Source organism: Pongo pygmaeus, chromosome 2, assembly GCF_028885625.2.
Source record: "Pongo pygmaeus isolate AG05252 chromosome 2, NHGRI_mPonPyg2-v2.0_pri, whole genome shotgun sequence".
NCBI classification, from domain to species: domain Eukaryota; kingdom Metazoa; phylum Chordata; class Mammalia; order Primates; family Hominidae; genus Pongo; species Pongo pygmaeus.
The window spans coordinates 70,528,959-70,546,160 of record NC_085930.1 but is presented as its reverse complement, the minus strand read 5'-3'; the positions used below and the strand labels follow the sequence as shown (position 1 = coordinate 70,546,160).

Below are 17,202 nucleotides of genomic sequence, written 5' to 3'. Positions count from 1 at the left end.
TCTGCTGCTTTGAATTGTCTGAGAGGAGCTCCGTTTTTTGAAACTGGTTTTGGCTCAGGACTATCAGACTGTGTAGTGGGTTTTACCGTTTTGATTGACTTACCCATTGCAATACCTGAACGCATGATTGTTTTGCTCTTCTACCTGTTGAACCACCCAGTTGCCCTGTGGAATCAATAGCTGATACAGTAAGTTGGTGATGGAGCATCTAGTAGAGAAAGAGAGGAAGTGGCTTGGCAGGTGGGCCATGGAAGAGCTTCATAGCAGTAGTTGTTGACTGTTGGTGACTAAGACAATCTGCTAGAGAACTTGAAAATAATAATAATAATAAGACTCAGATACTGCCTACCTCAATGAGCTGGATTCTGTATTCTTTATCAGCTCTCCAAATGATTGCAATTCCCACCAAAATGTGAGACTCACTGCCTTATAGCATGGGTGTCAGAAACCAGGGTCTGGAATTAGGCAGATGTGGGTCCAAATTCTTCTCTAAGCCTTCATTTTTAACTTTAGAGTATGGATCTGAGACTACCTACTTCCTTTGGTTGATGTGACATTTTATGAGAAAATGTACATAAAATACTTCTTATTTTTGTAATTGTAATGATTATTCCATTTTTATGGCCTTACAGGTAAGGGAAAACTTTGAATAATTTAAGTATTTGGGAAGTAAGTCCATTTTTTTTCCTATGGTTCTTGATCATAGAACTCAACTTTGTAAGTTTCCAAAGTTTTTCCGTTGCCACAAACAAGATACTGTGGGGGAAGGAGATGGTGTAGTCTTCATTGTTGCAGGTGGATTGAAAGAAAATCATATAGGTTAAGTATGTACCTGCTCATGGTTCCATGACTGAGCGAGATTCATAGATTTGGGATTTGAGCCTAGGCCTTGGGACACTGAATCCAATCTCTTTTTCCACTCTGACTCTTACAAGATCTTATGACCCCATACGAACATTTAAAGTCACACTGTCCTAAAGAGGAAGCTAGAGAGTTCCCGGCCTCCTCATCCCTGCTCATCTGGATACTCTTTATACATTGGATTGAGGTTTATATTGGACTCAGTTCACCTACAACCTCTTCAAAAACTTTTCCTTCTAATTTGACTAGAAAGTCAATTACATAATGGGACATTGCTAAGTGAAAGGAGGTTCTTAAAATAATATTCATGGATCAGGAGCTGACATGGTTAGGGATGCAGAATGTGGCATAATGGTTGACCTTAGGCATGTTACTATTTCTTATAACTCTGTTTTCTCACCTACAAATGGAAATTGTGCTAGTAACTACCTACCTGTCAGATTGAACTAGGAATTTAGTCATAGATTAATGCAATTAGAATATTTTTCCTCCTTCTGTTAATTTTTTTTTTTGGTCGACACACAAGAGTATCCAGTTCACTGAAACAAAGAAAAAAAGTCACTTTTGTTTTTATTTCTGAATGTGCCAGCAGTGCCCTGCAAGCAATGACCTTTTCATTTAACTCTGTTTAGGATTTGATGCCTACTTTACGTCCCGTACACTTGAAAACAATAGAAGAAATGTATGGTTTGCCGAATACTGGGAGGAAAACTTCAACTGCAAGTTGACAATTAGTGGGTCAAAAAAAGAAGACACAGATCGCAAATGCACAGGTAATTTAATTCTCATTGTCCTTCTCCTATTACTCTACGTGGCTAGCACTGAAATGTCTGCATAGCTGATAGAAGGAAGCTTGGCTGGAGACAAATTGAAAAAGTAAATTAAATTTTACTAGATTGTTCAAAAAATGGAACAGGAGCATACGTCTTGCAGGACAAAAGGCGTACAGACAAGAATGTATTCTTTTCTGCCTGTCTATCTAGCAGTAATTGACATTTTCAGTGATTCTTTGAATTCAGAAGGGGTCATGTTGCTTTGAATCCTCTTGTTCAGTTCCAGCCAGGAGTATGAAGTCATTTTCACATAGAAAAAATTCTCTGACAAATCCCATGCCATTGCCGGATTTAACTGTTACCATGGACAGTATACTTGATTAAGGAAACAGAGTGATTGGGTTTAGAATAATGAAAATCCCAAATGATTTTCATTAATGTCTAAGTTAATGAGTTATCTACTATTTAAAATATTCACAGTTCCTTATATGTAACCTTGTAAATGAAAAATATCTGTGAATAAGTCAGAAGAAAAATCACACATTCATTCATTTATTCACTCACAAATATTTATTGAGTGACTCCTTTCTGCTGTGCACGGTGCTAGGCACTGGGGATCTGGTGGTGAGCAAACTAAGTGAGAATCCTCCCTCTATGTTGCTCAGAGTCTGATGGAAGGAATTTGACTTTATTCCAGTGGTCTCACAAACGAATTCATAATTACAAACTGTAATCCATGTTCTGAGTATTATGAGGGCATATAACTAAGGAAGTTTACTCATGTTGAAGGTAGAAGCTGTCTCAAAAGACCCTTTTGGAAGAATGATGCTTGAGTCAAGATAAAATGAAGAAATGGACATTGGCTGGTTAGGGAAGGAAAATAGGTTGGAGAATTCTGATTAAACATGGTAAATGGCTTGCAGTAGGAGGAATTTTTGTGTTTCTGAGAATGTGAAAAATAGAAAAAACATGACTGAAGTACACAGAACAGAGAGAATGTGTGAGCCAAGGCTGCAGGTGTAGAGAGATGGTCCAGAACTAAGTCGTTGTAGGAGGTATGTGGGACTTTGCTTTTATCCTAAGAGCAGTGATAACCATGGAAGGGTGTTACACAAGGGGATGACATGATCTACCATCTTATCAACTGGACCTCTTTAAACATCAGCCTTTACAATTTGTAATGATGACCTTCAGGTATAATAATGTAATAAGGCTAAATGTTTTATGTATGATCAAGAAAGACACATTTATGTGCGACACAGTTCTGCTTCTAGTCTATCTTTGTAATGCAGCTGTTTGAATACTGGTCACCCACGTGTTGTAGATTAATCCACTCAACGAGCATCTATTAATCAGGTAATACATGGTATCAGGAACACCATGAAGTCTTTGAGGGTGCTTAAATGTAGTCTCAAGGAGTTTTCTGTGAAAAAGGAGAAATGAACAAGATATGACCAGAAACATGAATAAAAATAATGATATAAAATAAGTATGATGCATATATTAAAGGTATCATTCAGTCAACTGGACTATCGGATTAACCATATTCTCCAGATCATGCTATATAACAATAGTTCTGAGATATGGTCCCTAGAATAGTAGGGGAAAAGGGAAAATATTAATTTAATATTGACTAGACCTAGGCGACACAAAGCTTTCAAGTGGAAACTGAAAAAATTAGCTTGACATCTGGATAATTTGTCTATATGACAGGGTACATTCAAGTGCACTGGAAGTATGTAGATGATTGATGACAGTTTTCCTGGGTTCTTTCTGACATTTGGTGTTCTGTAGAGTGTCTGGAAGGTGGAATCGGTTGATGGATGTTAGGATTGTCCCAATCTGAGGCCACACCTCTGACTTTTATGAGCTTAAACACAGGCTGTTTTGTGTGGAGCCATGCTTCAGGCTGATCATTGAGAATTTGGGTTTATACAGACTAGTAAGGTCATTATGCAAGCCTCTATCTTACAAAAATGGAAATAGAAGTGTTTGTGCTTCTTCCATGTGAATATTTATAATCACATTCACTAAATTATAAGTGTACCCAAAATATTTGTATATTCTCACCTTCCTTTTTCCTTCCTCATCACTTTCTTTGTGATGAGCTGTACCATATGGAATGGAGGTAGATACTGTTACCATTACCATATCTCTTACTCTTCCACCTATTGATATGGTGGTCATATTTTGTTTGTTTTCCTTGTCCTTCTTTTTTCCAAATCCACCCATATGTACACCTTTCTTTGATAGTATTCCAAAAAATACTATTTAAAAAATCTTTACATTTAAGTATACTTCAATTTGGAAGTGAAGAATCAGTGAGAAAGGTAACCTGGTTGCATGCTTTGGTAACTAGATTTTAAAACACTAGAACAGGCATGTTAGAAAGGGCACCCAGATGAGCAGGCTAGCTGAGTAGTCTGACACTGAAGATCTACGCTGTGAATACAATGAATGTTTTTATCTGAGGACTGTAGAACATAGCCCCCTTCACAGAGCTCTCTCTGTGACTTGGCTCTGCTAAAGAAAAAGGAAGTCTTATTAATATAACATTCACTCTTAAGATGTGAGCACAAATTAAAATGTAGGCCTTTTTTTTTCTTTTGGGCTGGGTAGCCTCCTTAGCCATACTAAACTATGTTTGTTATATGTTAGCTGCAAGTAGACCAACACTGAATCAGCCATTTGACAAGTTTTAAAGATGAGGAATGAGACCCATACTATTTGGAGAGAGCAAATTCCTGAGGTCAGAGTATAACAATGAGTTCTAAAATCACAAGAAAATGCGAAGTCATGAGAGGAATAATAATTATTGAAAAATATTCATTAAGAAACATGAGATAAGCTGTTCATACTTCATAATTTTACTTGGGGCTAGATGTGCATGAATTCTTATAGAAAATAACCTGAACAACTATGTAATCTTTATTTCTGTAAATTATCCATGTTCACCTAAAGTCTTAAAGCAAGGGATTTTATCACACTCTTTAGTATTTCAAAAACATCCCCACTTCCCTTGATACCAAATCCCAGGATGTGACAATCTGAGAGCTAGACATTCTTCCTGTTACCTTCCTTCTGAGTAGCCTAATAACCATTGATATAGATCAAGCATTCGCAGTGAGCCATCCTGCTCATGGGATATGTTGGCTGTAATCACTCAGCGTGAAATGCAGTTCAGCAAGTATGTGGTTGTCCAAGCTATCACAGAAAACACAACTTCCATTTGACAGGATTAATGCCATTCATGCTACTTCATAGAAGAGCTATGTTTTCTCATGGAGACAATGCTAGCTATACACATAGTCATCTCTTCTAGAGAGTTCACCACATACCATTTGTCATTTGCAGGCAGAAAGATCAGATGTGATTTTTTTCTGGGTTGTATTTATGTTCCCCTACCCACAGCCCACCAGCTGAGTGTGTTCACCCTTGAGACTTGCCAGGATGCTGCTGGCACAAAGACCACTTTAGAGTATGACCTCTTTGGGAATAATATGTTTCATTGGAGACACTAAGGGTCAATGAAAGAAGGAACGTTACACAAATGAAGTGAATCCCTGCAAAACGAGATTGAGGCCATCTTGGGGTCAGGAACATTATACCACAGTGGTTAAGAAACCATTGGTTTTGGAATCAAAAAGATCTAAGCTTTTGTTCTAAGGACGTCCATCACCACACATACCTGTGAGAGCTTGGATAACATGTTTTTAACTTCTCAAAGCCATTTCTTATTTTTGAAGTGAGAATAGTAAAACTTTACATTCAAAATTGTTGAGTGGATTAAATCAGATAATTTAAATAAAGGGTCTGAAATTTTACTAGCACATAGTAGTAGCTAACAATGGAAATTTCCTGCTCTTCTGGGCTGAATTCAGTGGCCTGTGAGGAATTCATGAAGATCTTTTTGTCTGTGTCACTCCTTAGAGATCAGGATGTATATCAACTCCAATAAGAAAACAAGTACATAAGTATAGACAAGAATTTTTACTGGGGTGCACACTATATAGGGTGATGTATTGAGTATCAAAGAGTTTGCAGACAGGTGTCATGCAATGTTATGCTATGAGTGAAACATGAAGCTCAAGGCTTAAGGAATTTCGGTGCTTTAACACAGAGTGTGTGTCCAAGGCTCAATGACATTTGGACACAGAGTGTGTATCCAAGGCCCAATGACATTTGGACACACACTGTGCATTATAGAGAGCATCATATCTCAAAGTTTTCTCATTTTCTCCTGAGAAGCTGTGTCCTTGCATAGCTAATGGTATCCCCAAGATTGTAACACTCAACATCTCATATCCCAGCGTTTGCTCATCTTCTTCTGAGAAGCTGTATCCTTACATGTCTAATAGCATCAAATATCTTAGCTCCCAAATGCATTTTTTAAACTCAGAAGGAGGTTCTGAGAACCTGAATATGTTTGCCTATGACTGGGCAACATCTTATGGCTTATCAGTCATAACTCATGACTTACCCAGAACATTTGTCTAACTAATATCACTGTTCTATGAAATGCCACTTGGTGAATACTGATTCATTAGAGTTACCGCCTTGCTGAAAAGCAGGAACTCAGCATTTATGAATCCATCATCTGATGATGGGACAATTTAACTTTCAGAGATTTGTTTTTCTTTTGAGATGACAGAAGATGAATAAATTGGTGACATATATTTTTTGTAACAAGCCTTCATATTTCATTGCTAGTGCTTTCAAGTCACACAATAAGCAAATTCAGTTTTGATTTGTGTCCCTAATCAACCCCTGTTTACTGTGGAAAGATATCAAGGGCTAAAGAGCATACTCAGATAAATGTCTACATTTTGGAAGGTCAGAATTCTTAAGCTGTGTTTTTCTTTACACCTCACTTCTCAGAGCTAATAGTTTAAGTCCTCTTTTCAGTGAAGCTAACAAAAAGCCTGTTGATAAACGCTGTTAATGAATAAACCATGTATTTCTTAAGTCTTTTATTTTTACCAGGACCCAGGCTCATTAGAGCCTATATAATTCGTTAACAAGACTATCAAGACAAAAGAATTACACTTAAAGTCAAGTGCTCAGAATATATGTGCAGAAATAATTGATGATTATACTGATTAGTCTTTATACTTACTGTCATTTTATTATTCTATTCTGAATTGACCTTTAATTGTCACAAAGATGTTTTATTGCAGCACCTAATTTACTTAACATGATTGAGGAATCCACAACAAAATGTTATAGATAAATACTGTCTAACCCTTTGGTACTCTAAGACTTTTTTTGAAACCTTTTTGATGAGAAGCAATGTCAAATGCATTTTTACACCTTTGTGCTTTCTTAAACAGAGGCTTGCCACAGATTAATTATGATTTAATTTCTGTGAGCATGCATAGGATTATGTGTTAATGTGGTTCTTTGTTAAATTTTTGGTTCTCTGACTCATCTTTAAATATCGGAGTCTTGGTTGACATCTCTCTTGCTACTATCACCCTTAAATCTTCCCCTACCTACCTCCATAAATGTCTTGTTTCTAATTGTGGGAACTGGAAATGTATCAAATTATTAAGAATCTTTGCTTGTTAATTAATTCATTTGTTTAAAAATGAATGTTAAATACTAAATCCTCACAGAAAGGCTAAGGTATATAACTCTGAGGATTTAGTAAGGCATTCTATAGCAACTGTTTGGGTAAGTTTGCTAATAACATTTAGATACATGGAATACCGATTAACATAGGATTCTTCAAGTTAAAATGATCTGAATGTCACATCTAAAATCCTCATTGTTTTTGGGAAAACTCTTTAAATCCTTTTTGGAATGTAAGGTATTGAATAAAAATTCCATGCCCATAAAAGGTAATTTCGTGTATAATTGTTAAAAATAGACTTTAGTGTAACATTAAATCATAGTAAGTGTCATGCTAACTCTATGAGTTTGCTTTTAAGTCACTTAAATATGAAAGTTTATCTTCTTGTATTATTTAAAAATCAATAAATTTTGTAAAGGCATTTAAGAACAAAAATTTAACCTCTTTTCAAGGGAAGCATTGCGGCACCTACGTTAATTGCCAATTATTCCACTGGATAAATCTGAGAGAAGATAAGCAAGATGATTAGGCAATGCTTGATTCTGAGGGCGATAATTAGCATAGCCTTCTGTATGGTTGTGTATTGTAATCGGTACAAATCTCAGATCATAAAATTGCTGGTGCAAAAAATTGAACTTTTTGTTGTTTTCTATAACTTCACTTTGTTTTTCAAATCTTCATCCTATTGTTTTGTAGAAATTCAATCTTTCTAAAACCCCTTATCCCACATGGTCCACAGGCCTGGACCTTAGTTACAAAGAGATTTTTTTAAAGCCCAGGACTTGAAAATTATTTGTGAGGCTTTGCTCTGATCCTTTGGCATGCATGATTTTTCACTAGCCATGAATCCGTCTCCAGGAATGTACCTTGTCCATTCCTGCCCTTAGTAGTAAAGATGTGAAGGCTACTGCAGCATGGATTCTTGGTCCTGACCTCAGGGCTTCTCCAGGTACAACTATGGTTTTGATGACTCCAGGTCCTTCCTGTGACCATGGTTGCTGGAGGTTCTAGAGCCTAGGAGCTCTTCAGTTTTTTGTTTTTGTTTTTGTTTTTTTTTAAAGGAGTAAAATACATTTTTTAATACTGTATTTTTTAAAAATAGGGCCAAATCCCAGGCAACATAGCAAGACCCTGTCTCTACAAATAATAATAATAAAAAAAAAACATAGCCAGAAGTGGTGACACACATCTGTGGTCCCAGCTACTTACATTGGGAGGCTGAGGTGGGAGGATCACTTGAGCCCAGGTAGTTGAGGCTACAGTGAGCTGTGATCATGCCACTCCACTCTAGCCTAGGTGACAGAGTGAGACTTTGTCTCAAACACTCAAAAAACAGGGCCATAGCAGTAAACTTTTGCTCAGTGTTCTATCCCTTCAGATCAGGTCAGTGAACTTTTCCTCTCAAGGGTAGGTAGTAAATATTTTAGGCATTATGGGTCAGGCTGTTTCTGACACAACTACTCTGTTCCCATAACACAAGGAAACCACAATATATATAAACAAATGGACAATAAACAAATTATCCCTTGCTTTAGACCAGCCTTGACCGACGGAACCTTTTACAATGACAGAAATATTTTATTATCTGACTACTGAGCATTTGAAACATGACTAATGCAACTAAGGAACTGACTTTTAAAATTATTTAAAACGTAAACAGCCACATGTGCCTAGTGGCAACTGTACTGACCGGCTCTGCACAGCCTAGGAGCTCTTCAGGAGCTTATACCAGTATTTAACTTTTACATATCCCATTAGTTTCTCCCTTCTCATCTGTCACTCCTGAATGTCTTGATTACAGGCTGGGCGAGGAGACTAATTTAGATCCATTCATATCCTTCCATTTTTTTTTTTTGTATATGGCATATGTTTCATGTCCTTAATACTTCAGTATTTTTGAAGCATGGAGACAAGTACTGACCATATAACACTGGCTTTTAGAACACAAAGGTCAGTCATTTATTTATTATTATTATTATTTTCTTTTTACTTCCATTGTTCTTCTGTGTTTTATTATAACCATCCTTCCCAAAAGCAATGAAGAAGAGTTCTGAAACTACCATGGTTAGAAAATAAATGGTGGAGAGGAAATAAAAGGCACATTTGTTGATATATTAATATGTTAGAATATTACCATATGACACTAACCGAAGTACAAGCAAAGTAGATGGATGGCAAGCCAGATCTTTGATTTTACTCACAAACCTCATTTTCCCAAATCTCAACCAGACGCCCAAGTGGAGACTGGGTATCTTCAGCCTTATGAAATAGAGGTTTATAGATGGACCCTGCAGTAAATAAATTTTTCCTTCAGCCATCAACTCTTCAAAGCATAAAAAGGGGTCTCGACTGAATGCCATTTTAATTCAGAGCACACTCCCTCTGTTTTTTTCCTGCCATACAGCACTTTAAGTCACCCATGGCAATTGTGTTTAATTCTGTGCAGAAGCAAGCCAAACAGTGGAACACCAACTTGAAAGCCCAGGAGTATTCAGGCAAAACTCTTTCCATAAATGCTAGAAGCCATAGTTATTTGAGCTGTGTGTCATTTCTTTCTCATTAACTCCAACAGGCAACGTCTTTAAAATTGGGAGTTATGGCCTTTCCATATTCAGAAAGTCTGTCAGGCTTGCCTGTTAATGAGAAGGAATTCCTGAACTAGGGAAATTAATTTATATGTGTCTTCTCAGCAACAGTTCTTGTAAACAAAGTGCCTCTTATAAGCAATAGAAGTATTATAAATTGGATGCTTAGAGTCATTTTAGTAGGTATAAGAAAGGGTTGTGGAATGACTTATCAAGTATCATCAAGCAAGTTACAGTAGAATATAGCCTTCCTTAGAAGAGTTTCTAGCAAGAGGCTTTCTCCCCCCCACCCCACCCACCAAAGAGAAATATGGATACAAAAAGCATTTTAGGTTTTTATGGTATGTATAGCATCATATTTATTTTTCTACAGAATAAAATGTGATCACAAAATAAATATCAACTATATATATATCTCCAGATAAAAACTTTCTAGAGCTATTCTAACTTTGTCCCCCTGATTCTGTGAAGAGGAGATCCAGGTATGTGGGCGAACACATATGGAGGCTGCTAATTTTTTCATTCTCATCTTTAAATAGTATTTATTGTTTACCATCCTGGGCACTGAAAGCTGGGTGCTGGCTTTAAGTACAGCCTCACTGGTGTAGAAACACAGTATTCAAGCTGCCTGCTTCAGTCTCAATCATTTGTTCATGAAAGAAGTTAAGACTTGAGTCAGATTCCCTGGGTTTGAATCCCAGCTGTTTCTGTTACTGTGTCACCGTGGGCAAGTTACTGAGACGTTCCCAACGGTCTTTCCCATCCGCTCATCTGTAAAGGAGGGATAACAACTGTCCCTACCATATGGGCTCATTCACAAGAATTAAATAGAGCAATACCTGGTAGGGATAGAGGGTGCTCAATGGGTTTAGGTGCCATTGTTGTGGTTGTCTTTGTTAATAGTGGTGATTGATCCTACTTTTGGCCTTCGTTTAAAAAAAAAGAAAAAAGAAAAGTCAGGGCTCCTCCATGATTTAAATAGCCCATCTTTCCTTTATTTTCATACATTTACCTTAAATACCTGTTGCCTTATATCATGCTAGGCACATAACAAAACACTTGTATATGTTTACATTATTCTACTTGATCCCCATATCAGCCTTGTGAGATAGTCAGGGTAAGTAATGCCCTCTTTTTACAGGTTAATACAAAAGACAACAACCTTGGAGATACTTTGTGACTTCCCTGAGAGTGTAGCTACCAACGAGAAAAATTTAATAATCCCAACAACTAAGTGCATACACTCATTTAATCATGTACTCTGTCACTCATTTAATTACTCAACAAGTGAATGACAAGTGAGCTGCACTGGGCTAGTGTCTGTGCTGAGCCAGAGAACACAGGCAAGGTCTTTGCTTTCAGGGAGCTTTTATTCCAGTACAGGAGGCAGAAAGAAAACCAAAAGCAGATATGGAAAATAATTACAAGTTGTGATTAGTGCTGTGAAAGAAACAAGTAAGAGGCTGAGCTAGAAAATAACAGTAGACAATTTTTCCAGGAATGTGTAGTCAGCAGAGATGATCACAGCACCCCTGACTGTCCATGATCACAGCAGCCCTGACTGTCCATGAGAGATTATTATTTCCATTATACACGTGATGAAATTGTGGTTCAGATGGATCAACCCAATGGTACATAGAGCTTATTTCTCCCTATGCTGTTTCTCCTCTCATGCCTAGTTTCCTCCCAAGACCCTTGGAAAACTGAACACAAATAGATACTTTCTCATTTTTAGGTAACTTCGTAGTTTTGCTTCTATAGCAATTTCCTCAGTCTGTGACACCCAGGCACATAAGGGCTCATAGTAGAACATGTTTGATAATGATCCTGGATTGATCCCTTTTGGTCCACAGTGATAAACAGCTGTAGTGGAGAAGTGAGCTGACCTTGTTTCTTTTCTCCTTTCTTGAAATTAAAATAGGGCAGTATTTTCCAGTTTATGTTCAAACTTTGTTATAATGATAAAAAGTTAGCAGTTTGTACAAAGAGAAAAGACAAAGCTCAAACTCCTTGTCTCAGAGGCAGCATAGTTATACAAGAGGGAATTGGGCCCTGACTATAAAATTCTCTCTGAATATATCTCATTTGCTTGGGACCTTCTGTCCATTTAGGGTAGGCCAAACACAAGCCAGCAGCCTTGTTAAAGCAGATGGTGGAGACTGAAATAGTGTGAAACCAAGGTGGTGCAAAATAATACCTTTAAGAAACTCAAAGGACTTTTGGAGTAGCAGTTGTAAATTGAGCTACCAAAGTGGTCCAATGCACTGGCAGAAGTGGGCAATTTACTATGGAAGGAAAATGTTGGATTACAAGATGCTATTGCTTTTTTATTAGAGAAAAAATGCAACTGTTACACACAGGTTCTGGTCAAGTTTATAATAAACAGTTACATTTTAAAATTAAATTTTAAAAAATGGGAAAAAGAATACAAAGAAAAAGATGCCAAGAACCAAGCTGAAACAGTTCTCCTTTTGTGCTGAAGTGTACAGAAATCACTATGACAAGTAGTTATTGGACTTCTAATGTCTGCCTGTGTGGCTGTTAACGTGACTATAAATCACGCTTCCAGCACAGAGTATATATCAATAGATTCTTTCTTTCCTTGAGTTTTGAGATTGCCAAATAAGTGTTACTGAGTTTTAAGAAGCACTAAAAGTATAGATTGGTGGTATTTTTAACATGTAAAACTAATTCCTCAACATTTAAGACATTTCAGCGGCCATATCATATGTTGTTTCTTTCTTTCTTTCTTCCTTTTTTTTTTTTGAGATGCAATTTTGCTCTTGTTTCCCAGGCTGGAGTGCAATGGCACGATCTTGGCTCACCACAACCTCTGTCTCCCGGGTTCAAGTGATTCTCCTGCCTCAGCCTCCCGAGTAGCTGGGATTACAGGCATGCGCCACCACGCCCTGCTAATTTTGTATTTTTAGTAGAGACAGGGTTTCTCCATGTTGGTCAGGTTTCTACAAGACTAAAACCTCAGCATGGTCTGTAGGGCACCTGGTAGCAAGGCCCTATCTCATACTCCTGGGACTCTGATGTTCTAGTTCTCTAGAGGTGTCTGCATTCTTGCCACAGGGCCTTTGTATATGCTATTTCTCTGCCTGGATTTTTTTTTTCCCCAATACAACTTTTGACAATCACTCACCCTTCATATCTCAGTGTCACCTCTTTAAGGAAGTCTCCACTGAAGCTCCCACCATGATCTAGGACAGGTTCTTTACTATCTGCTCTGCCACCTTCCTGTCCTTCTGAGAGACACTCACCTGTTTGTGACACTGTGCTCCTCAGTGTGCATATGAGGTGAATGTCTCTCTCGTACTCGGCTTCAAGTTCCATAAAACCAGCTGCTCACATATCTGTTGATCCCCATCTTCACATACCCAGACCTAGGCCAGTATCGGGCTTACAGTAGGAGTTTAACAAGTAGTTGTTGAAGAACTACTTGTTTTGGAACTACAAGTGGTTGTTGAGAAACTACTGATTTTACTTTCCAAGCTTAAAACCAAAAATCTGCTTTGCATAAAACATTTCAATGCAATTGATCAGATTGGAGGAGAAGGAGATGATTTGTGCTTGTGTTTTCCTAAAGGTGCTCAGCTTGCTGCACTTACAACACTGAAGCAGCATCTTTTGCTGGAAGACCATTCTGGGCAAATGGATTGAATCAGAGGCTTTGTAGAATCTTTTGGGCTGCATGTGATAAATGTTTCAGAAGCCCATTATGTTGTTTTCCACAAGACACAAAAAGAAGTTAGCAACATCTGTATATATTTGAGTTGACAAGTATTCCCACTTTAAGGAAAAATTTGAAAATCCCAAAATTCAATAAACTGTAATATATTAGCCATTTGTTCCTTTAAAATGAATTTACAGGAATAGAGGACTAAGAAATGTATCAACCTCTTAGCTTTGACTACATCTTCTCTGCAATGATCATTGTTACGTTCAATGTTCTTATGTTATGCTCTTATGCTATAAAGCATTATTGCGTTTTATGTGTTATGAAGAAGAAATTACATAAAGGGTTAAAACCCTAATAGTAAAAATAATAAAATAACCCATGCTTACTGGGTACTTTCTTAAATGATGATGTCTCTTCCTGCAAATACCTATTCCTGTAGGTGAATACAAATCAAAATAAATAAAAATTTTTATATTTTTGGAAGTTTTACACTGAAGATTTTAATTTTGTGCATTTTTTTTAAAAGTACAGTAAGCAATATTCGTAGAACACTTTGCTATGCATTGGTCACTTAAACACTTTACACAGATGATAGTGATCTTCAAATGTCCCGTTTTTAACCATCAGTTTTATTTGAGAAAGGTAAAACCTATTTGATCTTTTTTACTCCCCTCTGAGATTATTTTTGCTATTTTATAAGTGAGTAAGTGGAAGCACAGGAAGACATAGCAATCTGCACAAGGTCACACAGCACAAAATAGCAGCTCAGGGTCAGCGAGGTTAATGACATGACAGGCTCATGGTCAGTCGCCGGTTAGAAAGTGGCAGAGCCAGAATGCAAAACAAGGTCTGGCAGACTTCAAAGCCTTACGTTTGTTTTTGTTTCTTTTGTTCCAAGCTGTCCACCTGGGTTGAGACCCCTCATAGGGAAAATGATGTGCAAAACATTTAGGACCCAGCACCAGCCACTACAGCAGCAAAGAAAAGATACGGAGTGACCTATATGTCTACAGGCTTCTGTGTTTGGGGTCAGAAAACATGGGTTTCTGAAAGGAGCTTATACCATTGTTTCTAAAAGGAGCTCATTACTCTAGGCTTTGTGCTCTTTTGAGTTGGTCCACCAAGGAGTGTGTCTCTGCCATTCAATGACTAGTTATTTGTTATCCAAGAGTAGGGAAAGAATGTAGGCAAAGAAAAGACTGTCCTTGAAAAAGAACTTTCACTTCTCTGATGGAGAAAATTTGCAGAGGTCGTAAATCTGGGAGAGTGCCTAACTGTGGCTCAACATTTTTTCTCCTGGGACAGCCTGTTTGATTGTTCACCTGTTTTTAACGTTCTTGTGATTTCAACACAATAGTGTGTGTTCTTTCATTAAAATGGTGAATGATATCTCATTCGCTCTGTACTATTAATGAGTGCTTACTCTTGAAAAGTGTACATTCATGAGTGCTTACTCATGAAAAGAAAGAACTGCTCATGATATCACTCAGGTTTGTGGTCCTGGTTTTGTCACTCATGGGAAGATGTTTGCCTACCATTTATAGTCCTGTGTCGTCCTTAACAGCCACACAGTCAGACATAAGGTGTCCAATAACTACTTGTCCTAATGATTTCTATACACTTCAGCACAAAAGGGGAAAACTTACAATGCTAGCACAGGCAGAACCCCCAATTCTGGTAATTCTGTGACCCCAGAATAATAATAAGAAATTTAGGTACCTTTAAACTATATTTTTTATCTTATGAAACATACACACTATATCTGTTGTTAATTTTCTTGATTAAAATGTTACATAATAACCCAGTGACTTCATATACTATCATTTGCAGAAATTTCACTAAAATTATTTATGAAGTTTGCAGGTATGTTTAAAACACATCAGGACATAACTCAATAACTCTTTCTTCTTCTTTTTGAGGGGGGTTGGTTTCTTGGGATGCATTTCTAGAAGTTGTTAAATGGAGTAGTAAAGAACAAAGTCTTGGACGTTAATCACCTTAAATCAATTTCAATTCCTGCCTCATTAGCTATGAAGCCTAACACAAGTGACTTTGCATTTCTGTGCCTGTTTTCTAATTTCTAAAATGTTGATGATAATAATGATGATAGAGTTTTGTTTTGTTTTGTTTTGTGTTTTAAGGAGAAGCACTAAATGAGTTAATACATGTAAAGTGCTTAGTCCAATGCCTGACATAGGAAGCCTGTGGTAAATGACAATAAAATGCACATTACCTATTTTTATCATTACTGATTCAGAGTACAAACATTTTTGGACAATTGAAATACATTGCTAAGCCGTTTTCTCAAAGCACTCTACTAATTTATTCAGTCATTGGCAAAACTACTAAAATCTTATCTCTATTTTGATTTGTATTTCTTGGAAAACTTGCAAGGTTGAATATTTTTCCATATGTTTGGGTACAGATTTATCTTTTTTATGAGATGCACTTTAGAGTCTTTAAATTGTTTTAATACCCCTGTGTCATTTGATTCTCCCTACAACTCAGTAGAGTTGGCAGAGCTGGTAATATTTACAATCTACTACAAAGAAAGATAAAAGCAAAGTTCTCGGAGGTTTGTTAAGTGGCTTGCCAAAAAGTCACTTGGCTAGCATCTGGCACAACTGGAATTTGAACCAAAGTATTTTGCTCTACTCTTGTAAACAATAAACAATGATACATAGAAGTGGCATCTCCCTGGCATTAAAGAGTTAACACAATTTAAAAATAAAACATAAGCAATGCCTAATTTTTCCTTGTAAAAAGTTTAAACCCTTAGGGAAATATGATTTAAACATCTTATAAGCTGTTTCCTTTAGCTCATTTAGAAACCACAAAAGAAAAATTATGCTCTAACTGGCTCCTTAAAATATGTATTAAATGACACAGAATTAGCTGCAGTTTAGAACTTGGAAGTAGTGAGATGGGCATGGTGGTGCATGCCTGTAGTTCCAGCTACTCAAAGGCTGCGACAGGATTACTTTGAGCCCAGAAATTCAAGGCCAGCATGGATACTATAGAGAGATCTCATCTCAAATAAATAAGTAAATATAAAATTAAAAATGAAAAACTACTTGGAAGTAGTTGTGATCTTATAAAGTATAATTTAATGGTTGCAGCCTATATAATCTTTTTTGAATAAATAATTAAATTTTGGCCATATTCCTGTGGCCTTCTGAACTACTGTGTTCTTCCAGTAGAAAATTTAGGTAACCTGGGATGTTCAGCTTCTAAGATGTTTGGCAAGGAAAGCTGTTAGATTTCATACAATGGGCCAGTAGGCATACAAGAAAAATGTTCATTGTCATAATTCACCAGAGAAATCCAAATTAAACCACAATGAAATTCTACTACACAGAAATAAAATGAAAAAGATTGATAACATCTAACATCAGAGAAGATATGGAGGAGCCAGCACTTTATGCGTTGCTGTTAGAATGTAAATGCTATACCTACTTTAGAACACTTCTTTAAAAGTTAAGCACATACCGATCTGTGCTATATAACTCTACTCCTAAGCATTTATCCAAGAGAAATGAAAACATATATCTACAAAACTCTTGTGCAGAAATGTTCACATCGGCTTATTCATAATAGCCCAGTTGGGGGGACAGTCCTCCATTGGCCTCTCTTGTTTCTGCTTATTTTGCAAATAGAAGCACTGATTATCTTTTCAAGATGTTTCTGTAGCAAATAGTCTCAGAAGATACAGATAGGGTATCCCTA

General features: G+C 37.0%; 1 protein-coding gene across 5 annotated transcripts in view; it reads left to right on the top strand.

Annotated features, from left to right (window-relative positions):
• Positions 1–17,202, top strand: part of GRM7 (glutamate metabotropic receptor 7) — an 888,658-nt gene that overhangs the window by 560,979 nt on the left and 310,477 nt on the right. For all 5 annotated transcript variants that reach the window (XM_054482695.2, XM_054482693.2, XM_054482694.2 and 2 more), the window contains exon 5: positions 1,494–1,634. In XM_054482695.2, coding sequence (XP_054338670.1) covers positions 1,494–1,634 — 141 coding nt within the window. The remainder of the gene's footprint in view (positions 1–1,493; positions 1,635–17,202) is intronic.